The 24232-nt window shown below is 37.7% G+C and overlaps 1 protein-coding gene across 1 annotated transcript in view; it reads left to right on the top strand.

Annotated features, from left to right (window-relative positions):
• GALNT2 (polypeptide N-acetylgalactosaminyltransferase 2) overlaps window positions 1-21969 on the top strand; it is a 90497-nt gene extending 68528 nt beyond the window's left edge. Inside the window, exons 9-16 of the mRNA XM_039707523.1 lie at window positions 3709-3796; window positions 4333-4436; window positions 8254-8380; window positions 11815-11907; window positions 12106-12189; window positions 13941-14067; window positions 17747-17866; window positions 19078-21969. Of these exons, the coding sequence (XP_039563457.1) occupies window positions 3709-3796; window positions 4333-4436; window positions 8254-8380; window positions 11815-11907; window positions 12106-12189; window positions 13941-14067; window positions 17747-17866; window positions 19078-19233 (899 nt within the window). The 3' untranslated portion in view covers window positions 19234-21969. The remainder of the gene's footprint in view (window positions 1-3708; window positions 3797-4332; window positions 4437-8253; window positions 8381-11814; window positions 11908-12105; window positions 12190-13940; window positions 14068-17746; window positions 17867-19077) is intronic.
• The last annotated feature ends 2263 nt before the right edge of the window (window positions 21970-24232 follow it).

Raw genomic sequence — 24232 nt, 5'->3', positions numbered from 1 at the left:
TCTTCCCTTTCCTAGATCTAGTTTCAAGTTCCATAGGTCACTTGCTTCTTGGCTTGGATTTTAATTGGCCTTAGTGTTCTCTGCTTTAAAAGTTCATCTTTATTATACTAATTCTTATAAGTTTATGCTGCCTTTTACCAATATGCAAGACTTCCTCCAAGGTTTGTAGGGTTGTGTAAATGTGTCAGAAAAAGCTAATAGCCAGAGCTTATGGTTCTCTTTTTAGATAACACAGGCTTTAATTGCTCACTAGTTCAGAAGCCCATCAACAATGCAGTGTCTATGAGGTTTTTTTCAAGATGCTGGTTTGCTTAAAATATTAAACTCTTCTGAATAAGCAGAAGGCTTTGGAATGTGTTTAAAATAAATAAATGTTTGTTAGCCATGATCTGTAATTGTGAAAACACTCACATGTGACCATGAAAATTTGTAGAGTTTATACCTTTGCCATTCCCCCATTAAACTGAGATGCTACAATTTCAATATGTCTAGGTAGTGTAAAGTATTGACAGCAAATAGCAAGAAGACTTTTGAAGCCCTAAATAAGAATAAATAAAAAAATTATCTTCTTTCTCAAAGAGGGAGAGGGCAACTACATGCTAAACTTCTTACTTATTACAGATCTTTAAAACTTTTCAGTGCTAACAAGAATGTAATATTTAAAATAGCTGTTCTCTACCCACTTACCTTTCTTTTTAACTATTATTTGTAAATAATTGTTCCCACAACTCTGGAAACAGAACTGTCTGCATAAAAGGTGTAAAGTGAGCCACAATATAAAAATTAGAAATCTGTTCTCACGGTGTCCTATCTTTTTCTTAATGGAAAAAACCAGTTTCCAATCTATTATTTTAGATTCTGGTCTCTGACTGGTCACCTAGGTTGCTGCAGTGAACTAAAATAAAAGCACTATTTGCATAATGTTGCATATGCTACAAGTTCACCAGCGATCTGGAGGTGAGAGGTTCTATATCCTTTTAATTAATGTTTTGAAATTACACCTATGGTGCATATATTCAGTGTGCTAATGTACAGTGCTGTGTTATTGTATGTGCCAGCATTATTAAACCTTAAGGCCCTTACCCGATCTATTCATTAAATATTAACTACAGAAATCCCTATACCATTGTGCGGCTTTTATTGTTGTCTGCAGGAGAAGGAATTCTTTCTTTGGCGCCTTAGATTGGTGGCTGCTGGGTTCATGCTCAATTCTTCCCAAGTTTAGTGGGAGAGGATTGAGAGATTGTTTCACTTACTACTGCCCTTCACGCTTTATCTTTGGATCTGTGTTACCTAATTAATTCATTTATCCATTTTTTACTACTCATTTTTTCCTTTTGTACACGATAAGAGATTGGGCTTTTCATTTTTTAAGGTGCATGAATCCTACGTGTTTCTGATTGAAGAGGGAGAAACTGTCTCTTTTTGATCTTAATGGAAATTTTGCCCATACTAGTGTGCCAAGCTATTTGAGGGTCATTTGAAATATAAATAATATATTTCTTGTCAGTTCCCAAAAGACAGATTGCCATGTTAGAGGCACTACAGCATTTGGCACCACAGGACGCTTTCACTGGGGCCAAGTCTAAACATGGAAACCGAACTATGCTTTCAACCTTAGGTACAGGGTCTGTGTGGCTGAAGCATGGAGAGTTGAAACAGCTGGGACAGCATTTGTGCCTGGTCTGTCTTGAAAGGACTTAATCACCCAAGACAAGCAACCTAGCAAATGGTACACACTTTTTTTCTAAGTGGACAAGTCCAAAGTAATTCCCAAGTCTGGCCAAAACTAAATCCATGCATTTCATGTTAGAGGTTCTTTATGTGGTTGGGTTTTTTTTTTTTTTTTTGTTTGGTTTTTTTTTTTTTTTTTTTTTTTTTTTTTTTGTTGTTTTTTTGTTTTGTTTTGTTTTTTGAGGGGGGTGTTTCTGAACCAGGGTGTTTATGCCACCCTGAGAAACACCACAATTACTGGAACAAGCTGTAGTTAACTGAGAGCTAATAATTTAGAGTATGCCTGTGATGCAGTTTACACTGGATAGAGTTTCATACTGGATATGCACTGTGTTTAAAAATACTCCTTTTACAGAATTGCTGATACTATCTCATTGAGTGCAGATTTTTCCCAGAGTCCGTGAAAATGGAGACGGGAAGGCAGTTTTGAATGGGTAGAGACTTTATACACTTGTTCAGTTTGTAAGAGTGCTGTGTTCCAAAAGAGACCCCTTGTGTTCACTGCAGTACACAGTAACTGTCTCTCTCGCTGCTGCTGCTGCTGGAGGACAGAGCATTTTTCAGCTTCTCCCAGATGCAAGTAATTTTGCTGGCTATCTAGGATGAAATGTGGCTTTTTAATTGCATGGAATTATTGGAACTCATTTTACTCTTCCTGCTCAAGGCTTTGCAGTACTGTGGGTTGTAGCCATTTTTCAGTTTTTCTACTTGGAGTTTTGGAGTAGTTTGACAGTCTTTCATTTTTACAGTGCAGTGCTTCATGAAATGCACAAACGTGGAGAGAAGGAGCTGCCATGCATGCTGTAAAGACTGTTCAGGGTAATTTCTGTATTGTGTGTGATAAGTATCTCTTGAGTTAAAGTGAAAACTGCGGAATCTTTAGCTTCCTACATCAGTCATTGCTATACACCTTTATGGATGCAGACAGGCAGTTTGTAGGGCTGTAACTGTTGTCTATTTACATTAGCTTTTTTCTCCACTTCTCCACAAAGTAATTCCTTTATCTTTATACTGGAGAATGAAAACTATTGACATCTGTGCACCAGAAATCTGGAAATCATTCATTACATGACCTCATAGGATCTAAATGTGTTTGGCAGCAGATAGAGTGTACAAGGCTGATTTGCTAGGTGTACTGGGAGATGGCTATGGGTCTTATGCAATTTTGAAATAAATGTTCATGATTATGAGCATACCCACCACAAAAACTGTTATAAAAGTGTTTCCTATAGGAAGTTTGTCCTATACCAGCTCTGTATCTTTGCCTAAAAAAGGTAATTTAATGGCTCTAATGTAGAAAGCTGCTAGGTGACCTATTGATCTTGTTTGTTCTAGTGATCTTTGTACTTCTGTGCTTAACTCATGATAGGCCCAGACCAGTTGTTATTATGTGTTCACACTTACATGTATATGCATGAGGAAAGTAAGATTTTGGTGCTCTAGCACTTGCCTCTGGTTTAAATAATGATGCATTTAAAAACACAATGTTTTTAAAGTACGAAGTTAAATGAATGTTCACAAGATAAGTGGAACATACATAACTTGTTGTGACTCTCATGATGGAGAGTTCTTGCTGTTAGAGTACCTCCAAGAGTACTGTATAAAGCCTATGTAAATGTAAGTATGAGATCACTGCGAAAGACTGGAAATGCAGTTATTCAGTAAAGATTGTTGGGAGCATTTGTAATGGCCGGAAAATTATCATATGATCTTATTTAATGTAAGCAAGCCACTTGGGTTTCCCACTTTGTGAAATAGATGAAGACAAGAGATCCGAAGTTATTTGGTGGTTGAGATTTACTCTTTTTTCTTTACCTTTCATCTGGACTCCTTTTTGTTTTTTTCCTCCCCCGAATTTTGCACAAGTTAAAATTTTTCATTTTAATTACAGTTCCTGATGTTTTTAGTGAACATTGTTACTACAAGTTGAATGATGACCACAGTAATTTTAACATCCTACTTTTCTTCTTGAAGGCTTTGACTGGAATCTTGTATTCAAGTGGGATTACATGACACCAGAGCAAAGAAGAGCGCGACAAGGAAATCCAGTTGCTCCCATAAAGTATGTCTATACCACCATTTCTCAAATAGATTGTAGTTTACAATTAAGCAAAATTAAAAATCATCTTCTTTGCATCTGAAATATCTTCACTATATCTTACATCAAAATTGAAATTTCATTCATGTATATGGAGCATTATGAGATTCTCAGAAATAAATGGCATTTAAAAATAGTTTAAAACACACTGGTTAATTGTTTACCCTTAAGAAAAAAAATAGATGTCACTGTTTAAAGTTGGTGTGTTTTGAGGGCTAAAAATACAGCATCAGTTTTAATGTTTTATTGCTGACACAAATTGCCATCCTTTAAGTAAGTGACTTGTGTGCCAAATGGAGATTTGGAAGCTGCCTGAGAAGGTGGTCATGGCCATAGAAATGTGCCACAGGAACGTGTGGAGACAACATTTGAAGTGATAGAAAATAAGTTGCATTCAAAAACACTGCCAGTTTTTTCAAGAAGGTATTAATCTTGGTGTACAAATAATAGTTACCCCCGTGTTCATGGTTCTGTAACTAATTTAATTTTTGTTTCTTTAGGACACCCATGATAGCTGGTGGATTATTTGTGATGGACAAATCTTATTTTGAAGAACTAGGGAAATACGACATGATGATGGATGTTTGGGGTGGAGAAAACCTAGGTATGGTAAATACAATATTATTTACAAATATTACTTGTATTACTACAAATAATACAATACCATAAGTCTGATCAACCTTGAAAGACAACAGGTTTCATAATTTCCTTTACTGTCAAGGAGTCATGGTTTTCCTGATTTTATGCAAAGAGTCTTAAAACCAGCACTTAAATTCCATACACTTTATTGGCAAAATCCAAAATGTTTATTTCAATGAAAGAATTAGAACAAATGAAAAATTATATGCTAAATATGAGGGAATAAAAGTATTAGCTCATTGAGCAGTGACTTTTTTGTAATGGAAATCGGTTGGTAAAAAATTGCAGGCTGTAGATAGGCAATTAAATATAATAATGTTTAATGCTGACAGTCGAAGGTATGTTTTTAAGATGTAGCTTAATTTAATAATGAAAAATGGAATGAAGGAGAATGAATTCAATGTTATTACATACACCTTAATAAATCAATTAGCTGACTGAAGAATTATCTGCTTCTGAACTTTGCCAGTACTATTCTGCCTGGCATCTAAACTAAGTGAATTTTGTACTTCTATACCCCTTCTTTAGCCCTATGTGATATTAATGGTTGAAAAGGCATTTTTTCTTTAAGTCTTTATTTTCAGATGTTGACATGAGTGAGATTTAGGCAACTTGTGCTTTAGCCATTCTCCTTTGACTTGGTGGTTCAATCTGGCATTAGTAGGTTTTTCTGGCTATTTGCATTATGCATTATACAAATGTTTTCTCCAGTTAACGCCAGTATACTTGTTTTAAAACAAGAAATATTTGAACAGAACAGAATTTTACACCTCCTCAAGAATTCCTGTTTGTCATTACTTGAGTTTTTTGGGGTAGAGATACATCTCAGACATTCCAAATAGTGTGTTTTAGGAATGCTTCTAAGCATAGAAGCTTCTCTTCTGCACATGCTAGCTGCAAAATCCTGAAATACTTGAACTTGTAAAAACCCACGAGTATTCTGAGTTACTGAAATCTGCATATGCATTAAGCATATGCTTGGCCCACAAGGAGATGTCTGCTGTGTGGAGACATGGTAACGAGATGTTTAATGCTGCTGTAACACGCTGAAAAGTTGGAGCTGGCGTTCCTACAGTCCTGTCTCTGACTGTCCTGTGCAGTACTCAAAGAAACCCTATGGGTATTTTGAGCAGTTACATTTCATGTTTCTGTTGTCTTGCTATTTTGGCTGTGTATTGCTAAACTATATTTATGTAAACATAATAATTCTTTACATGTCCTGGAAAGTCATTGGATAAATTTAATGCAGCAATACTCTTTTCACTTTGAAAATCACTTTTGCCACTCAAGCACTTAAATATTTGATTAGTTACAAGTGTGTTCTTGAGCTACTGACTTTTTTTCTGAACACTTAGCAACTACTTTTATGCTTTGGTAATTGAGGCCTTGATAGCAGGAAAGGGCACAAGCAACAGCTCCTCTCTCAAGGATACCAAGAGATGTTTATGTTGTTCCTGCTGTATTCAGTTCCTCCCTCTCCATGGGAAGAAAAAGATGGAGACTTAGGGGTGCCTGAAAAGGAGGCAGAAGGCAGCTAATGGTTTCTTCCTAGTTGTTGGACTAATTGAAGATGAGTAAAAATCACATGGCATATGATTTAATTGGCATTAAATGACACATGCACCAGATAACTGGAAATCTGTGATGTGCAGTTTAAAATTCAACGTGCACACTTGTTGGGCCTCTTTACTCTCAATTATAGCTCTACATCAGGGGCTTGGTGTTACATGCAAATAAATGCTAAATGGACTAGCAAAATAATTCACAAAAAAATGCACATCATATTCGTTTATAAAAGCTAGAGTTTTTCCTTCAAGCATGTACAGAGCAGCTGTTATGAGGTTTTGTTCACATGTCAGTATCAATTTGACAAATTTTAAGATGAGCCTGCAGTATTTTCTCTAAATTGCCCAAATTACCACGAAGATAGGTACATTCTCAGACTGCTGCTAAATGTAACTGGTAATGTATGTGTGCTGTACAAAAAGTGGATTGAGATTAGTTCAGTCTCTTCTCCAACTCAGAAACTTCAATTCTCAGTATGTTTATGATGCTTTCTGATAAGTTTAGGAGAATTGGAGTACACCAGAGAACTGGGTGAACCATGAAAAGGTTTCACTTTTCTTACTAGTTTTCCTAAAATCAGGGAATAAGTAAGACATTCTTTGTCTTCTGTATTGATGACACACTCTAATAAAAAGAACGAATCCGTTACAGGAATGTAACTTGATCTCATAAAGAATTTTTGATGTGCTGCTTATGCCTTTTCATTTAAAAACAATGTCCATTGAACTTGCTTCTGTAAGTAACATTTCCTGCTGTTTGAGTATAACAAAAGAGATGTCTTAAAGCAGTTTGTGGGATTGTTTTGAGTTTTAGTTGCTGTATATTTCTTTTTCCATGCAGGCTTTAGAAGCCATGTTGGTGCAAATTATTTGTTTGCTTCTCCCTATATTCTAGTCCTTTGTTCTGTTTCCCACTGAGGTATTTTGTATAATGTTCACTTTTTTTTTGAGATTCTTTACAATCTAAGGTGCTGGAAGGTGTACAAAAATTAAAAATTAGTTTTGCCTGTTGTCTTACATGAATACTGTCAAAGACCATGTTATCATTCGTGTTTTTGGAGTATGATCTATCTATAGCTTGAACTATGTTGACTGTCTAGGATTCATGAATATAGCCCTCAAGAAGAAAGGCAGTTAACCTGTACTGTCAACAGCTGAAATCACAGCATCTCTTTTTATTTACTTTTAATTTTTTCTATTTTTTCCCTGGACGTGCAATGAAGATGACATCTTCTCTAAGTTGTGGTTGTGGGGTTTTATGTTTGTTCTGGTTTTTTCGTGTTTAATTTTTCAAGTAATTCTGGTGTTATTACTTCTGTGTATGAAGAGGGGGCCTTCTGAAGGAAGAAGGCATGCCACTTAGTTTGTCATAAGCGATAGACACTGACTGTAATTTAGAGCTGCCTTTTTTTTTTAACCTATGTAAAGACAGTGAATGGTTATGAAGAGGTTTGAAACTAAGGCTATCTGGTAGCAGCCATTGGACTAAAGAGGGAATCATCAAAATTCAAATAGTGCTGCTGGAAGCACCCTTCTTATTGCACTGACTTGGAATTAATGTGGAAAAGTTATTTCTCCAGGTGACTTCTGCCATCAGAAATTGAAGTTGAGAAAAGTTTTAGACCTTTGTGTCATCACTAGCTGGCTCAGATCACTAGTTTGGCTTAGAGGTGTACTTTCCATAACCTTTAATTTACAGAAGTTATGTTTTTATTTGTCTATCCTCAAGTCAACATTGACTTGATATAATTCCTTCCATTGTTTGAGAGTGTTTTTTACCAGTTGTAGTAACTCTATTGGTTATTTTAGTTTGCCTTGATTTCACTTATCTTCAGTTATTGTATTTTCAGCTGAAAATTTTTGTTATAAACTAGGTCACTAATTTATTTGTTAAATGTACCTACTATTGTTTGCTGCTGAGATAAAGCAGATATACCTAACTCATTGGCAAATTGCAGCAGGATTTATGGATTTGGGCAACACTGGTAAATTCAGATAAGAGAAGATACACATTTTGCTTCCAAGATAGTATGTTTATTTCTGCTGAGCTTGCAGAATCATAAATGATTAGCTATGTCTTTGTCTATGCTAGAATTTATTTTAAAAACTGTCTTGCTTGATCTTCTCAACAACAATCACTAAAAGTCTTCTCTGTAAGTATAATACCAGATAACAGTATTTTATGATGTTGGTCTTTTGTTCCTGTTTTTATTTCAGAGATCTCATTCAGAGTCTGGCAATGTGGTGGGAGCCTAGAAATCATCCCTTGCAGCAGAGTGGGTCATGTGTTCCGCAAACAGCATCCTTACACCTTTCCTGGCGGGAGTGGTACTGTGTTTGCAAGGTGAGTGCTGAATAGCAAGGGTTTGGATTTCCTCAGATGGTCAGCAGGTGGCAGTAATTTTATTTTAGGGATCTTGGCTGTAGAAAAATTTGCAATATTATCTATCATGGTAAAATATTAATTAAAGAGAAACTCATGACTGAGTCGGAGATGTAGGTTGAGAGAAGAACCTGTGAGCTTAGAGAGGGAAAATTCTGGTGGACACAGACTGAAAATCTGGAAAATAAGGAAATGCTTGGCTTGACATTTCATCAATATTGTGTGTATTTGATTTTAAGGAAGGCTTTATTTTCAAAACTGTCATAAAACTTCATTGTGTAGAAACAGTTTTATTGTTTACTAAAAGCCAGAATACACTAAGTTAGGAATATGCTTTGCTTGCCTTTCATTAATACATGATTGCATGTGAGACACAAATGATTACAGAGATAGATTTCAGTATTTATGCCAGTCTGTTGGCAACTTGGTTCTCTGTAATACTTGCTTTTCCTATGATATGTTTAAAAATTTTCTATAGACCTAAGAAGTTGCAGTTTTAAATGCTTAGATTAATATGCCTGTTAATTTTCCTGTTGGTACCCATGCATAGCAGTAGCTGAAATACTGAGCTGTCTTCTCAGTTTTTCTTCTATAAAGTGCTATGAACAACATGTTCATAAGTGGTTATGACTTAATATAGATGAAAGTACTGCATGAATGTACTGAGGGCATTTTGATCAAGGCTGTATCAGTTGTAGCTGAAGAATCAGTGTAGATTTTGGTTTAGAGACTTGAACTTGATGTTCAGGGGGTGGAGAAGTGCAAGTCTTGGCTAAAGATTCTGTGGGCTAAGAGCTGGAAATAAAATTGTTTATTTACACTTGAAGGGATATGGAGCCCAAACTCTGTTTAACATGAAGCAACACAGAGTGCAGATGTACTTAAATTCATAATAATGTACTAAGCTGCTGATATTTTTGGACTCGTGATTCACTTCAGACTGAGGAATCTCCTTAGGGTGTAGCTCTTCCCTTGCATGATGGTTATGCCACCAAGGTGACTTTAATGCATTTAATATCTGCTAAAATAAAGTCACTGTCCTGGTTTTTTTCAGTATAGTAGGCACTCTAGTATTTTTTCCCCATTATTTGAGATGTATATTTTATGCTACAGTGAAAAATGAATAATAGTACTTATGTGAAAACAAAAGCTAGCAACGAAAAGTCCTCAGTACATTACATCTCTGTTCCAGCATTTATAGTGTGCATCAGGAGGGTTGAAAGCTTTACCTTTTAAACTGCATTATGTATGCTTAGGATGCAACTGGTGTAGTTTAATGAGGTTTTGAAATGGCAGTGTCCTAACAAGGAGCATGGTTAATAAAAGTGAATAAATGCATGAATATACTGCACAGTTTTCCCACTCCTGCAGCTTTTCCATCTTTGGGGTGTTGCCAAGATACTGCTTTTCTTGTGCTGTAAATTGCTTTCTTGGATGTCAAACCAATATAATGGGATGCCTTAAAAGCAATTTTAGCAATGAGAGAATGAGAAACCTTAGGTAGTAGGATATCCTTGTAATACAGGTGTTATAATACACATGTCTGTGGGACCATGGTGCCAAGAAGCTTGGGGCATGGAATCTGTGCTGGTGGTGCAAGTGGGATGTGTTGGCTTATGCCATCATCTGTCTCTTGGCTGTAGGCAGCTTGCTCTGGACTCCTCTATTTTAGCTGGCTAGTCAATATGCACTGCCTTTTGGCAGCCCAAACAGGTTGGTAGTTTTGAGTAGACTGGGAGCCCTGTTTCGTGGGAGGGGAGACCACATCACCGTGTCCTGGCTGTGTGATGTGGGCAGGGACAGCTTGTGGCCAGCAGGATTTGTGTGACCAGAGCTGCCTTAACACAGCACTCCAGCGAGCTTTCAGGCCCCAGTCTGCTCCACGTAAAGCTGCCTCTGATCTGTCAGTGCTCTGTTTCATTAACTGGCTCAACATTAAGTGCACCCCATACTGTGTTCCTCAGCACCCTGAGTTCTTTGGGTCCTTACCAGTTCAGGCAGTTCTCAGCATTCACACAGTGCCCATATTCAAGTCACACAAAGCCTGAGCTGTTCTTCATCCATGAGTATGGGCCAGTGGGATACAGGCAGGCGTTCTGGCCTTGAAAGTGCCTTTGGAGTCATTAAACCCTGGTAAACCAAGTAGTTCCTTTCTCACCACCAAAATCTGTTTGGCTTGTGGGCAGCCAAGCTGGTTGCTGAGCAGACAGGAGGGGCTGAGTGACTGACACTCACACAGGCCTGAGAGACTGCAGGTGAAGATACATTCACATAGCTTCTAATCTGAATCTAGTAGGATTTTACTTACAAAAAATTAAAGGAATCTTTGCAAGAAAACATCAGTCCTCAAACAAAAAAATTATTCCGGTCGTTTTGTGAAATTTTTATTCTCCACATCCTTTTTTCTCAGTAACCTGCAAGCCTCCTCCCTTAATCCTGATTACATTTTGCCTTTTGAATTGGAAAATCATATTAAAGAAGTTATTGGCTTGCTGAGTTCACTCCAGTTGCTTTAGGTGAACTTTCTGCCAAACGTAAAATAAGCTTCAGAGCATGGCAGTTGCAAGTGAAATAAGACTTACTTTCCAAAGCATAAAATTGTGAACAGTACAAGTAAATGACTTTTACATGTAAACCAGGGGAGGGAAAAAACCATTGGACCATGTTGCAGTCCAAAAGGAAATTTGAAGACACCAATTATATAAATACAGGTATTTTAGTTAGAGATGTGTTTGATTAGAAGTAAAATGTTTGGCTTAGGGGTTTTTCCACTTGTATTAGACTAATTGATCTCTCTCAAATTTTAAAACATTTCCTCTTACCTCAGCTACAGAAGACTTGTTTCATAGCCATAAGTATTTTGACAGCTTGTGTCTTTTTGGAGCTTTGAATGCTTTACTGGTAGGAATACGGTGAAGAGTGAAAATATCTTGCCTGTGTTATCATATTTGTTTTCAAAAATGTAAAAGACATTTTTAAAATATTGCTAGTTGTTAAGGTTTTTGTTTTCAATTAGCTTGCTTTATCCAGGTGAACACTCACTGAATTTGCCTTCTGTCACCTTACTCTTATAAAAAGATCAACCAAACATCAACCTAATAAATTCCATGAAGTTTGCAGGAAGAACTGAAAGACGTGTGTTAAATTCTGGATGAAAACCTGAAGCATTGATGAGTGCCGAAAAGATATAAATTTCATTATAAATGCATTGATTTCAGTTATTTTACTCTAATGGTTTTCTATTACTTGGGTCTTTTATAGGGAGTTTGCTGACTGACTCGAGGTAACTGACTGTGTAGTACTGGGAAGGATTAAAATCAATCTGAAGAAAAATTGCATGGTTTAATTGCACCTAGAGAAAATATAACCCATGTGTTTCTTATGATTGTCCCTAGAAATACACGCAGAGCAGCAGAAGTCTGGATGGATGAGTATAAAAATTTCTATTACGCAGCAGTGCCTTCAGCCAGGAATGTACCTTATGGCAAGTAAGTCACAAGTGCTTCTTTGCCCTATTTGTTTATTCTTCATGACATACACCTTCTGAGGTGAAAACGATGCTTAATCTGATGTTGTCTCTTTAACATATATTCCTACACTTCTACTGTTCTTGAGTTTTCTGTGTATTCCATAAAATATATGAAGACAACAGTCTGACTCTGAAAACTCCTTTTTTTTTTCTTTAGTATTCAAAGCCGAATGGAACTCAGAAAGAGACTTAGCTGCAAACCCTTTAAGTGGTATCTTGAAAATGTTTATCCTGAGTTACGGTGAGTTTTGGCTAAAACAGAGTTTATACGGAGTTTTCTTTTTTGCCCTCCCCAGAAATAATTGGTTTCTCTTCCTCCATCGTTGGATGTGAAGGATGTGTTTTACTTTTTCTGTGAATGCAATGCCTCATGCAGGTTTATTTGCTTTTTTTATTAGTTCTGTTCCTAAAGAGTCTTGTTTCCATAGTTAGCTGCTTTTTCTACTTATGGCAACTACAGCTGCAATATTTGAGAACAGTGTCCAAAGGACTGAACTTACCTGAGCCTGAAGCTAGTCTCCTACAGAAGCCGTCTGCTCAAAAGCACATTTGCTGTATCCTGTTGTCATCCCTTTAAAGCTTTTGCCTGTGCTAAGCCCATGTCTAGTTAAGTGAGGAGACTGAATCTTGTTGTGGTACAAATGATGGCATTCAGCAGACGAGGGCCTTGTGGGAGACAAGGGTAGATGTCTAAGGCTGTGTGAAGCTAAGTCTCCTATTCCTGCTTGTCTCCTTTTCTCTTGTCACTGAATAATCACTGACTTCTGGGAAGGGCTGAGAAGGGGGAAGTGAGGGATGACAGTGCAAACAGTTTTTGTAATATGATTTCTCATTAGCTAGGATACTCCTTGAAGAGAAATACTTCTTAAAAGGATAGAAAGATTTTGGTTAAATAAGCCATTAAGAAGTATGTTGGTCAGATCTGAGGCCACTAACTAGTCTGAATAGCCTGTCAGCCTAATACTGGTAGTGTAGTGGTGTAAGGTACTGTGTGTATCTTGTAAGAATACTTTCCTGGAGCCACCTCATGTCAGTGGTGCTAGGTAACTGCTAGTGACATACAGGCTTGAGATGCAAAAGCAGCACCAGCTATTACAGCCCCAGTGCAACATGTGCAAAACCATACATACTAATGTAATGAGTCTCAAACCAGGATGATACTGAGGAAGTAAGTTTTCCTTTATTTTCTCTTAAGAGTGCCGGAGGATATTTGGTTTTGTTTAATCTGTGAGAAAAAATGTCTCTCCTGGAAAGTGTGCTACCCATAAGCATTACTTACATGTAGTGTTGTCTTGTTCTGTCATCCCTTATGTGCTCATTCTGCTGGGTTGAATTATTATACTCATATTATAGTCTGAAGTTTTTAAAGGCTCTGATATGCCTTGTTTTACTGTTCAACGTGAACTCATGGGCTCTACCCACAACTGCACTGTGCTGAATGGACTTGCCTAGGTGCTTCCATGCTAGGAGTGTACTTTATGTGCAGCCATTAGAAAATGGATAGCAGAAAAACTTTGATTTTTTTATTTTGAATTCCTAACCCCTTTTTTGGCATTTCAGTAAAAACAGTCTAAGAAACAGGTAGTGTCCTATTTCTGCCACAAGCTATGTTGCCTGAAAAGACAAAAGGACTTGACAAGCTAATTGATGACATTAAGCTTTGAGTCACATTAAATGAAAAGTCATCTTTAATTTGATTTTTGTGGCAAGTTGGTATGTTCACCCTCCTTCTCTGGTACAAGTCTTCTGGTACTGTGTGTGTGGTAAGCTTGCAAATTTACTCATGCTTGATCAATTCATGATTAGATAATTGCCTCCCCTCAAAAGATGATTGACATTTTCAGATGATAGTCATCACTCATCCTTAACCTCTCATCTTAAAAATATTCTGAGTATTTTTACAAACAAGGAGTTTAAAAAAATAAACCCTAAGAAAAACCTGCCAAACAAACCCCGAACTGAATCAAGCAGATATTTCTGGTTTTGTTTTAGGGTACCTGATCATCAAGATATAGCCTTTGGGGCTTTGCAGCAGGGTACCAATTGCCTTGACACTTTGGGCCATTTTGCAGATGGTGTTGTTGGAGTTTATGAATGTCATAATGCCGGGGGAAACCAGGTCTGTATGCCATTAATTTTGCTTTCTACAATAAGTCTTAAAAGAACAAAAGTGAAACTAAACTTTTAAACTCAAGCAATTACTGTGTATTGGTGAGAGAAAGATCATCCAAACTGATGAAGCACATCAGTTGTTACAGATGGGCTAAAAAGCTTATCCCTCAAATATAATTTTGCATTTTCAGGATTAGAATCTGAGCCCAGAGATTCATTCAGTGAGCATCACATTATCCTCTTCCTTTGTCACTATTGATATGTGCTTTTGCACTAGAGGCCATAGCTTCCTTCCCAGGGGTTTTGTACTTGCATAGAAAGCTTTTTTCAATGAAATGGTGTGTTTGATTTTTTGGGGGTGATTTTTACTTAAGAAAATATTTGGGTTGCATTAAGCATATGGCCTAAGATCAGCAAAATAAAAGAATGCTTTGCTGTACTGCACTGTTAGTCATTTACAGTTTGCAATAGTGGAGTATAAAAAAAATCTGTCATAAATCCCCATTTGGCTCTTCTAGAAAACAGCAGTGCCTAAATGTTCACTCACAGTAAGGGAAGTATTTTAACAAATTCTTTCTAATCCTACTCCTAAACTAATTGTAAATGTGTCAGATCTTTAAATGAGAGCATTAATCATTTCGAAGAATCTATTTATGCAGTTGTGACTTAGTTATCATTCATGAAATACACAGAGGTTCTCACTGCTTTGTGTGCTGCTTTGTCACTAAATCCTTGTCAGATTAAACCTGACTTTAAGTCAAATATAATATTAATGTGTCAAGTACAGCTGTTAAAATGGAAGGCTGACCGATTAAAAAATACTCTTGAATGAGTGTCAGAAGTTTGCTCTAATTTAAATTAGAAGGGGAAAACCTAAAATAAGATGAAACCTAAAATGAAGTCATTTCCTAGAAGATGTATGGTGGCAATTCATTCAAATCAACATGTGAGAAATGCCTCCTTTCCCTATCATTAAGGAGAATTTGTCAGTGGAGGCTTTTCCCATTACCTTTATGAAAGTACCCTCATCATTTCAGAAACCACAGTGGGGTTTTTGGGAGAAAGGGCAGATGTGTCACAAGTGCCTTGGAGCAGAAATCTTAGCATTTTCTGCTATGTTGTGTATACTTAGTATACACAACATAGCAGAAAATTCTAAGTATATATCTACTATACTTTGTAGATACACAGTTATGTTTCTCTTCCAAACCCTTCCCCTGAATCTGACCCTCTTCTTTCTATGTATGTTGTTTTTTCTGTAGTATTGACCTTGACAAACCACTATGCATTTGCTCTGAACAAATACCTTTGAGAAGACATTCAGACAGGTTAAGAGGCAGAATGGGTCAAAACCAGGTTTATTGTCCAAGTAGAACTTGTATTGGGTTGAAAAGAAATAACAGCATGGGAGGAGAGGGATAAAGACCACAGTCTTTAGGTCTGTACTTTGTGTTTTGCACCTTATTCTTATCAGGAGGTTTTTCAGGGAGTTAAGGGCATTATAGGCTTTGGCAATCTTCTATAGCTTGAAGAGTGTACTCTGTCCTATGTTCAACACAACTTAAAATGCAAAACTGAAGTAAGAGTGGGATTTCTACCCCCCTTTTCCCCTGCTCTCCCCTCCTCCAGGTTGGTAGAACTCAGTGGTTAGTTGTGTACCTCCAGAGGGCTGAATAGCTTGTGGTGTGCTTGACAATATGCAAATATGCAGGGTTGTGATAAAGAGCTAAAGGTAAAGGAAAATATACTTAAGTTCAAGGGAAAGGTTTCAGGTTAGTTTGTCTACTAACTTTTAATTTCTGATTTGATACAGATTTTCTCAGATATTCTGATTTTTGCATAAAGCTATCCAATTTCCAGCCTGTGCCTTGAGCATATACACTGCTTGTAATTTTTCTTCCCCTCTGGTGTAGTGGAACTTGTTCCATATTTTCTCCATTATAGTCATAGTTACTGATCTGTGCAGGAAAGTATCTATACACTGAGTCTTGTAACATGAGGGGCCATAATGTAGATGTTTCCAGCAACAGAGCTTGGAGTTTTCATGAAGCAGCTGTACTTTGGCTTTTAAAAGTATTAACTTCTTGCATAATTTCTGTTGTGGCTGGGGCTCATACAGCCTTTTGATGGAAGGGTGAAGATGTATAAAGCAATAGTTTTCAAGGGTCTAACTCTGACTGCAGGGTTCTCAGACGCAAGTTTTGCTACATCCCTGGTAGTATTTTCAATTATAAATCTTGCCAGGGAACAGTTTGGGGCCATTTGTAATTTGTGATAAGCTCTGAAAAGAACTTGCTTAATTCCTTTAGGCTAAAAAAAGTGGCTATTAATATTTTATTATACATTAATGGTTCTTGTTGACATCTTACAAACTGGACAGAACTGAGAAGGCAAGTAATTTTGCTGTCATCTGAGTTTAACATGCTGAGTGTAAAAGGAGAAGTTACCAGCTAAAGAGTTTGGAGGAGAAATAAAGGGATACACAGATTTGTCTGGCTTTGCTTTGTTTTCCACAGTTGTCATCATTCTGGCACTTGCAGAATACAGTACTCATCCAGTGGCTTGGGACCTATATGATTGTGATTACTTGTAATCTCTTGGGTTGCAAATTCTGTCAGGGTTCTGAGCATCTCTTCCTAAAGAGATTTAATAATTGTTAAATCTGCTGAGTTTCAAAGTAATTATACGTTTATTTTATTTCTGAAATACTTATTACATGCAAAATAACATTTAAATGTTATTTAACATACAGGCTTTGCCCTGTATGTCTAAGGTTTTGTATTATACAACTCCAAATCCTCTTAAGTTGCTTGAGAGAAGCTAATCATGCCATTTTAAGTAGTTTATAAGCATGATTTGGATCATTAGCCTGCCTTTAATCAAGTGGCTTCTTTCCTCAAAGGATAGTTAGACAAATGGAGACCAGTGTGGATGCTGGAGACCAAACTTGAAATGAGAGAGGCATATGGAGAGAGTCTGAACATCAGTCCAAGATCAGTCTCTGTGTGAAAAGATGCTGAGATCAAACAAGCTGGGCAGCAGTACATACAGAACAGCTTCTCTTTGCTCTCTGTTTAAGAGTTGCATATTTAAATACATTTAGCAGAGATTCTGTTGTATATCATGCCTTAGATGGGAGGGAACATTCTCTCTATCCCTTTTGTGTATTGCTTTCTGGTGGTCTTTATTGTATTAAGAACTGCTGTTTCCTCACTGTGGTCCATGTGCTTTGTTCAGTGTGTGGGCAGGGTGGCCAGTGGTGCTGCAGACCAAGCTTTTAGGGATTTTATGTATATCATTATATATATATATATATATTTACAAATGTAGGAATCCTTCCACATAGAAGAAAGGGAAAGGTGTAATACAAACACACACACATATAAAAATAAACATCTAACTAAATAAGCATTTGGAGGAGTATCTCCCTGTGACTGCCCGCAGCAGCTGTGTAAAGCCAGCAGAGGGAGCAAACAGCAAGCGCAGCCCTGAGCTGATGGGGGACACTGAAGCAATTGGAATTACTGGTTGAAGTGGACTTTTCATCTCCTGCTCTGTGGGAAGCCATGAACTGTTCTAATGCCTGTACATAGCTATTTGCAGGATTTTAGGTTGGGCTGTATAGGCAGTGGTAGCAGGTGTTAACATACACAATTTTGTACATTTTTGTTTCTTCCTTTTTGTAGGAATGGGCCTTAACAAAGGACAAGTCAGTGAAACACATGGATTTGTGCCTTACTGTTGTGGACAGAGCTCCTGGTTCACTAATAAAACTTCAGGGCTGTAGGGAAAACGACAGCAGACAGGTTAGTATGTCATAATTGCGCTCTGCAAACAGTGGGGAAAACAAGGATGGTGAACAAATAATGCACTGGTGACCTGTCATATCTTCTATAGGCTCTACTTTTACTGTTTTGTGTTTGTGAAGCTACGATTCTTAATGTCATAAGGGCAGAATAAGCTTTATCCCAACAGGGCCTTACGTAAAGGTTTCACCCACTGATGTGTAACAGCGTTTAACTGCCTCCTCTGTCTTCTGAAATAGTTTGTATATTCCACAGTGTCTGTTTGAAAGGTCTCACTTGGTGAAGTTTGAATATTATTTATGCTGTTTCTCTAGAAGAATGTGGTTTGGCACTCCTTTTCAGTTGTGGCCTGCTATAGCAGCACTAGAAATCCTTAAATTCATTTGTATCAATGCAGCACTGTAACTTCGTCTGTTTCCCATGCCTGAGGAAATTCACATTTGCACAGTCATACCATCTTTTTGATCTAGTCATAAAACAATCTCTTTCTGCTTAGTCATCAGTTCTGATCATCTGCCAGCTTCCTTGCTTCTGTATCTGTTTTTGCAGACAGGTAACTGAAACACTGTTTAGTGATGAAGGAAGGAATATTCTTGCCACTCTTTGGAGGAGGAAACTAAGGAAGCAAGATTTTCTTGATAAAGTTTACAGGCATAATATGGTAGACATACAAGAGAAACCACCCCCCCCTCTTTTTTTTTAATCCTATATTTGGGATTTATTCTGTCCTTGACATAATCTTGGAAAAGAACTTTTAACGGCACAGATTGCTTATCTTCTGCAGAATTTAAAGATGTATGACAAATTTCTGGATTTCTGTAGAGCTGTGTATAGTGAATGTGCTTCTTGCTTCTCCATGTTCAGTATTGTAGTGGTATGTGGATGGATTTTTCTCTTTTTTTTTCTTCAGACCAAAGTTGTCACACAGGTAAGAGGGTGAGACTGTGTGTTTGAGAAGTTCTGAACTAGAGGGAAATGCATTGGTGTATTCTGAGTCTTGCAGAGTGTTAGCAGAAAGAACAGCTGTTCTGGCAAGGCTTGCCAGAACTTACATACTCATACTCAAGAATCATCTCAACTGCTCCTATTATTCCAGTTTGTGCACATTTCCAGGCACAAGCCAGAGAAGCCTATGAAGACTTCAAAGGACATGATGTAGAATTCTTTCTTTTCTTACTTTTCCGGGTTAATAACTGTATTTTCTCTTCCAGAAATGGGAACAAATTGAAAGCAATTCTAAACTGAGGCACGTTGGCAGCAACCTCTGTTTAGACAGCCGAAATGCCAAAAATGGTGGTCTCACCGTTGAGATCTGCAATCCTTCTTTGTCACAGCAGTGGAAGTTCACACTTAATCTGCAGCAGTAGAAGGACTTATAAGCAAAATGCTGTTTCAACAGAAAAACATTGGGCAAAGTTTTGATTGAATTACTGATGTATTTCTTAAAACTTTCCACGGAACTTATATACCTCAGTATTCCACCTTTATCTGAAAGTAGAGTGCTGAAGCAGACACCAGGGATCCAGGGGACTCGGAGCACTGCAAAGATGTCACTGAGCATTACTTCACAGGAAGAAGGAATTGTGCTGCAGACTTCAACTGTTCCTTTCTGTCTTCAGCTACTACTTGCACAGCAGATAATTAACTCTAGGAACAACTGACGTATTGTAAACAAAAGGATCTGAAGAAACATCTGTGGGGAACAGTGTGGGAGGGAGGGTGGGCAAAATTACTAGGAGAAGGTCATTTGAAAACTCCATTGGAATAGAAGTCATGATTTTCATTTCCAGAACCAGAAGTGTCATTTTGAAGTTTCTTTTTTCTCTCCTGTGTGTATTTGGTAATTTGAATATGAACTTTTCTATGATGGACTCTAAATATAAATATATGAAAGTATATATATTGTCAGCTCCCAATGATTTGTATCAGTTTTCATCATCCTATAATTATCAACAAAGTGATTGACATATGTATAACCAGAAATTGGATCGGAGTGCTAGGAGAGAGAAACTCTGAGGGTGCGGATTTTGTGCTGCTGGGTATGATGTCCGTGCTAACACTGGATGCTTTTGCTTTGCAAACTGGATCTACTTCTTAACACTTCACCCTCGCTGGAGATCATGAAACTCAGGAGAGAAAGAAAATAGCAGAGGAAGTAAATGCATCTGCCCAGATGATTGCTTGGATTGTTTATTCCAGCTTGGGAATTCATTACCTGTGCTCTGGATAACTTTAAACCTGTACTTTATATTTGTGTTAATCATTTCTGTAGTACTTTGTCTTTAAAATATTTCTTCCTTTGTTACAAAATTATATAAACTGCACAGAGCTTTTGTGCAGGTGTACTGATTCAGCAGAGTTTTATTCTGGGCCCTAATGAGGAAAAAATTGTCTCAAACTCCCCTTTTGAGTTGTAGAAATAAGTTAGAATTGATACACCACTGGCAACAGCACAATATCTGAATTTTAATTTGCAAGGATGAGCAGCTATGTAATATCTCTGAATTGCACTTGCTTAATTTATAGACCTACTACTAGGGAATTTTCTTCCATTTTGTTTCTTTAAATGTAGATTTTGAATGAATTCAGGCTTGACTCTGGGAATCAGCCTGGATACCTGCATAGCCTATGTGTTTTTAACCATAGAACTTGTGCATTTTGCAGCTTTGGTCCAGCTGATATAATTTTTATAAAACGATGCTGTCAAAGGTAACCCCAACTTTGACCTGTCCTTTCTTATGTTTGCATAGACTATATACTTTTTATTAAAACAAATGCTTCAATGAGCTTTTAAAATGAGAAGGAAGGTAAAAAAGTATTAATAAGAGAGACAGCATTGACACAAATTAGTGCAGACATGGAATGCCAGGAAGTGGTTTTGGAAAGATGTATCTTGGGAAAATATAAGGGTTGATCATAAGGAGATGAAAAACATCTGCTGTACTGTAGTATGCTGGTACAGTTCCCCTCTTTGTCCTGGAAGTAGAGTAGTTCCTGACTTTTTAAATTTTCCCTTGCCTGTACCTATGCATCAGGTGTAGAGATGGTACTCTCATGGGCAAGGTGGCTTTGCTCGCTGTGCCCATGGATACCTTGTGTGTCCGAAGTTATGACCTGCAGTTACCTGCTCACCTTCTGGATGGGGCCCTTAAGTCCAGTTTTACCCATCCATCATCATCTGACTTTTTTCATAAATAATTATTTTTCCTCTGCTTATCCACAATCCACTTTCTCCAAAACTTGCCTGTTTTAAAGGCCAGTGGATAAACTATTTTCAACTTTCAGTCTCTCCCTGTAGCCTTTTAACCCAGCTGAAGAACTTGAAGAACGTATTTCATAAACATAGCAATAGATGCCTTCATGTTTTGGAAAACAAATGCTGAAATATGAGCTCAGTAGCAGACCATTTGTTTGAGGCTTTGGAAAACAGAATTTAAAAGGAAGTTTAAAAAACCCAACCACTCAGCTTAAGCCGTGGAGGTATTTGAATTCACAGCTTTCATCTGATTGAGCGTGGTACTAACTGAAATCAGAAGCTGCAACTCTGAATATTGACCTGCCTCTTATCTCTGAATCAGAATTGCTAGTAAAAAGAAAATTTTAAAAATCCATATTCCATTGTGTTAGTCTTTAATGACTGCAATATTCAAAAAGTAGGAATATCTTTCCAGTAATTCCCCATGGATGTTGTGCATTAGGGGTTTTAATATAGGAGCTGTATGCTTTTCTTTGAGAGAACAGACAAGAAGTGGTATCCTTTTGTTATGTTTACATGACAGTGTGCCAAAGTTACTTACTGTGATTTTAGGGGTTTTTAATGCTGAAGAAATTCATCCATTTGAAAGATAAATTAAGAGCCCTTGAAGCAAATTGTGATGGAGTCTCCTGAGAACTTTTCTTACGTCTTCAGAACAAGAATGGTGATACTGTTTATTTTGCAGATTTTCAAAACATAGTTTGGAAACTGGTTTTTTTCAGTTGGTTTGAAAAGTCTGCTGTACAGAGCTTGTACTTGTTCATTTTATAGATGGAAACCATCCTTGAAAATTTGTTTAACTTAAATAAAGACCGCTTTATAGATAAATGTGTGCTGGTTAATAGAACTGAGTAAACGCAGTAAAAGTCTGCCTGGAGCTTGTAGGCTGAAGTAGGTTTCAAACACTTCATTTCACTTGGTTGCTTCATAAAGTTCCTGTTCTATAGATGTGTATATGCGGATGTATATTTGTATTTATGAAAAGACATTTTGTTTGTGTTTAATACTATAATTTTGAGGAAATTGTCGTATTTTAGGAGCTGTGTTACACTGACGAGAGGGCTAATGCTGAGTGTATAGTCACCTGAAAATATGTTGTCAAGGCACTCCTCCTCCTGTCCCTCTGGGTCTGAGCTTCTGGAGATTCCCTCTGTGCCCCTCCTTTGCTCCCAGCACTCCCTGTGCCAGGGCCTGGGGCAGCTGCAGCGCTCAGCCCTGGGGGTGCCTGTGCTCATGGGCTCCTGTGCTCTCTCTCCTCTCTCTTGTGCAGGGTGGGCACTCAGGTGCTGCATGAGATGATCTAATGTTAATATTTAAACCAAAAAAAATACTTTTTTTTAATAAAGTTTTTTAGGGGCAAACACTCCCAACAGTCTAGTTTAGAGAGTTGAACCTGCACTAGGATAGCTGGGGAGGGAGCAAATTCCACTCAGGAGGTGTGAAAGGAGAATTTTCCTGCTGCCTTTAGAGGAAATGAGGATGCCAACAGGGCAAGGCCTGGCATCCCCTTGGCAGAGATGGAGTGCAAGCTAAGTGGGCTGGGGATGGGACCAAAAATTTCATCTGCAACCTTCTGTGCAGCCTCAGATGCCCCAGCTTTTGGGGCACATCATTCTTTCCCACTCCATGGCATACAGGGCTAGGCTTCTGGTCTAAGAAACTCAGCTTTGCAGTCAGCCCCAAGGGCAGGATCAGCCAGCAGAACCTGCAGAAGTATCAATAGGAAGGAATGAAACATTTCCACTCTTAATTGTACTGACAGGGAGAGTTTTGCCTAGCAGCCTGTGCTGCTGGGAAGGGAGAAGTCATGGATACAAACTTCCTCTGTGCAGCAGAAGTCAGTGACTTTCAAAATCTAAATTAAATCAAGGAAATAGCTCTTTAACATTAATGGCTGGCAAAAATAAAAAGGCCTTGTCAAGCTGCAGTAAACAAAAGGAAGAGTTTTCCATCTGCTGATTGTATTTGAGAATTCAAATGAGGATTCTCTATCTTAAATGCCCTTTAACACCTGGAAGCTGGCAGGTGATACCTAAATATAATTACAATAGGCTTCTGGCAATAGAAGCTTTTAATCTAATCCAGTGTTAAATGTAGGAGTCTGTTACATCTCTGATTAGTCTTCCATGTGTCCTGTGTGTACAGTTCTCAGTTCACTTCTCAATGTAAGTAGCAGGACTGAATGAACCATCCAGCAAATTTCTGCATTGCTGCTGACCAAGAACTCCCTTATTGCCATGTTACCCGAGTACATAGATTTGAAAAAAAGTTTCCTGTTCATTTTCTGAAAATTCAGGTCATGCTTTTTAGCAGTTTTTTATGCATGGGTTTACTCTGCTTGCTTGTTGCTGTGCATAAAAGCAGATATTTTATACTGATTTTATAAGGGAATGTTTAAGCTTTACTCTTTGTGGATTTAAAAAAGCATTTGAAATTCTGATTTTTCAAAAAGATGCCTTTCTGTATTTAGAAAGGAAGCTGAATTTTGGGAGAGATAAAAAGGCTGCAACCTGCTTGAGGTAAAGACTGTTGTCTTGTTTGAAGTGAATCCTGTAGAGCATTGCCCAATTCCATTCTGGGGTATTAGTGCCATAACCTTAGTTGTTTTAAGATGTTTAAATTTTGTACGCAAATACCAACATCTACTTTGCCTTACTTAGGTTTATTTTAAATGTAGATGCTGTATGAATTTACATGGCCATGAGTGGCACACAGGCATCACCTGTGTCCTCCTTCAAGCATGAAACACAGTGAATAATTTCACAGCAATAGCTTCTTACAGATTGCTCTGGCAAGAGGCTTGTTCCTCTACAGAATCATTTCAAGTGAATGAAGCCACTGAAAAAAACTCTGGGATAATAAGCCATGATTACAGAATGAGCACAAATGTCAGGGTTGCAACTTTTGTTAGTCTGCACATTTTATTTACAGCTTAGCATCCAGTAGCTATTTTAAGATCTGCTAGTAATCAAGCTTTAAAATTGGGAATAAACTCAGTCCACAGATGTTCTCTCTACAGCTCTCCAAGAGGTCTGAATGGGTGCAAAATACCCTTTTGATTTGGTTTGATTTCTTCCAGCACAGCAGCAGGTTGCACTCTATATGCAGGA

This window comes from Passer montanus, unplaced genomic scaffold (genome assembly GCF_014805655.1).
Source record: "Passer montanus isolate IOZ18808 unplaced genomic scaffold, ASM1480565v1 scaffold2, whole genome shotgun sequence".
Lineage (NCBI taxonomy): Eukaryota > Metazoa > Chordata > Aves > Passeriformes > Passeridae > Passer > Passer montanus.
The sequence above is the reverse complement of the archived record's forward strand: the minus strand, read 5'-3'. Positions and strand labels throughout refer to the sequence as shown.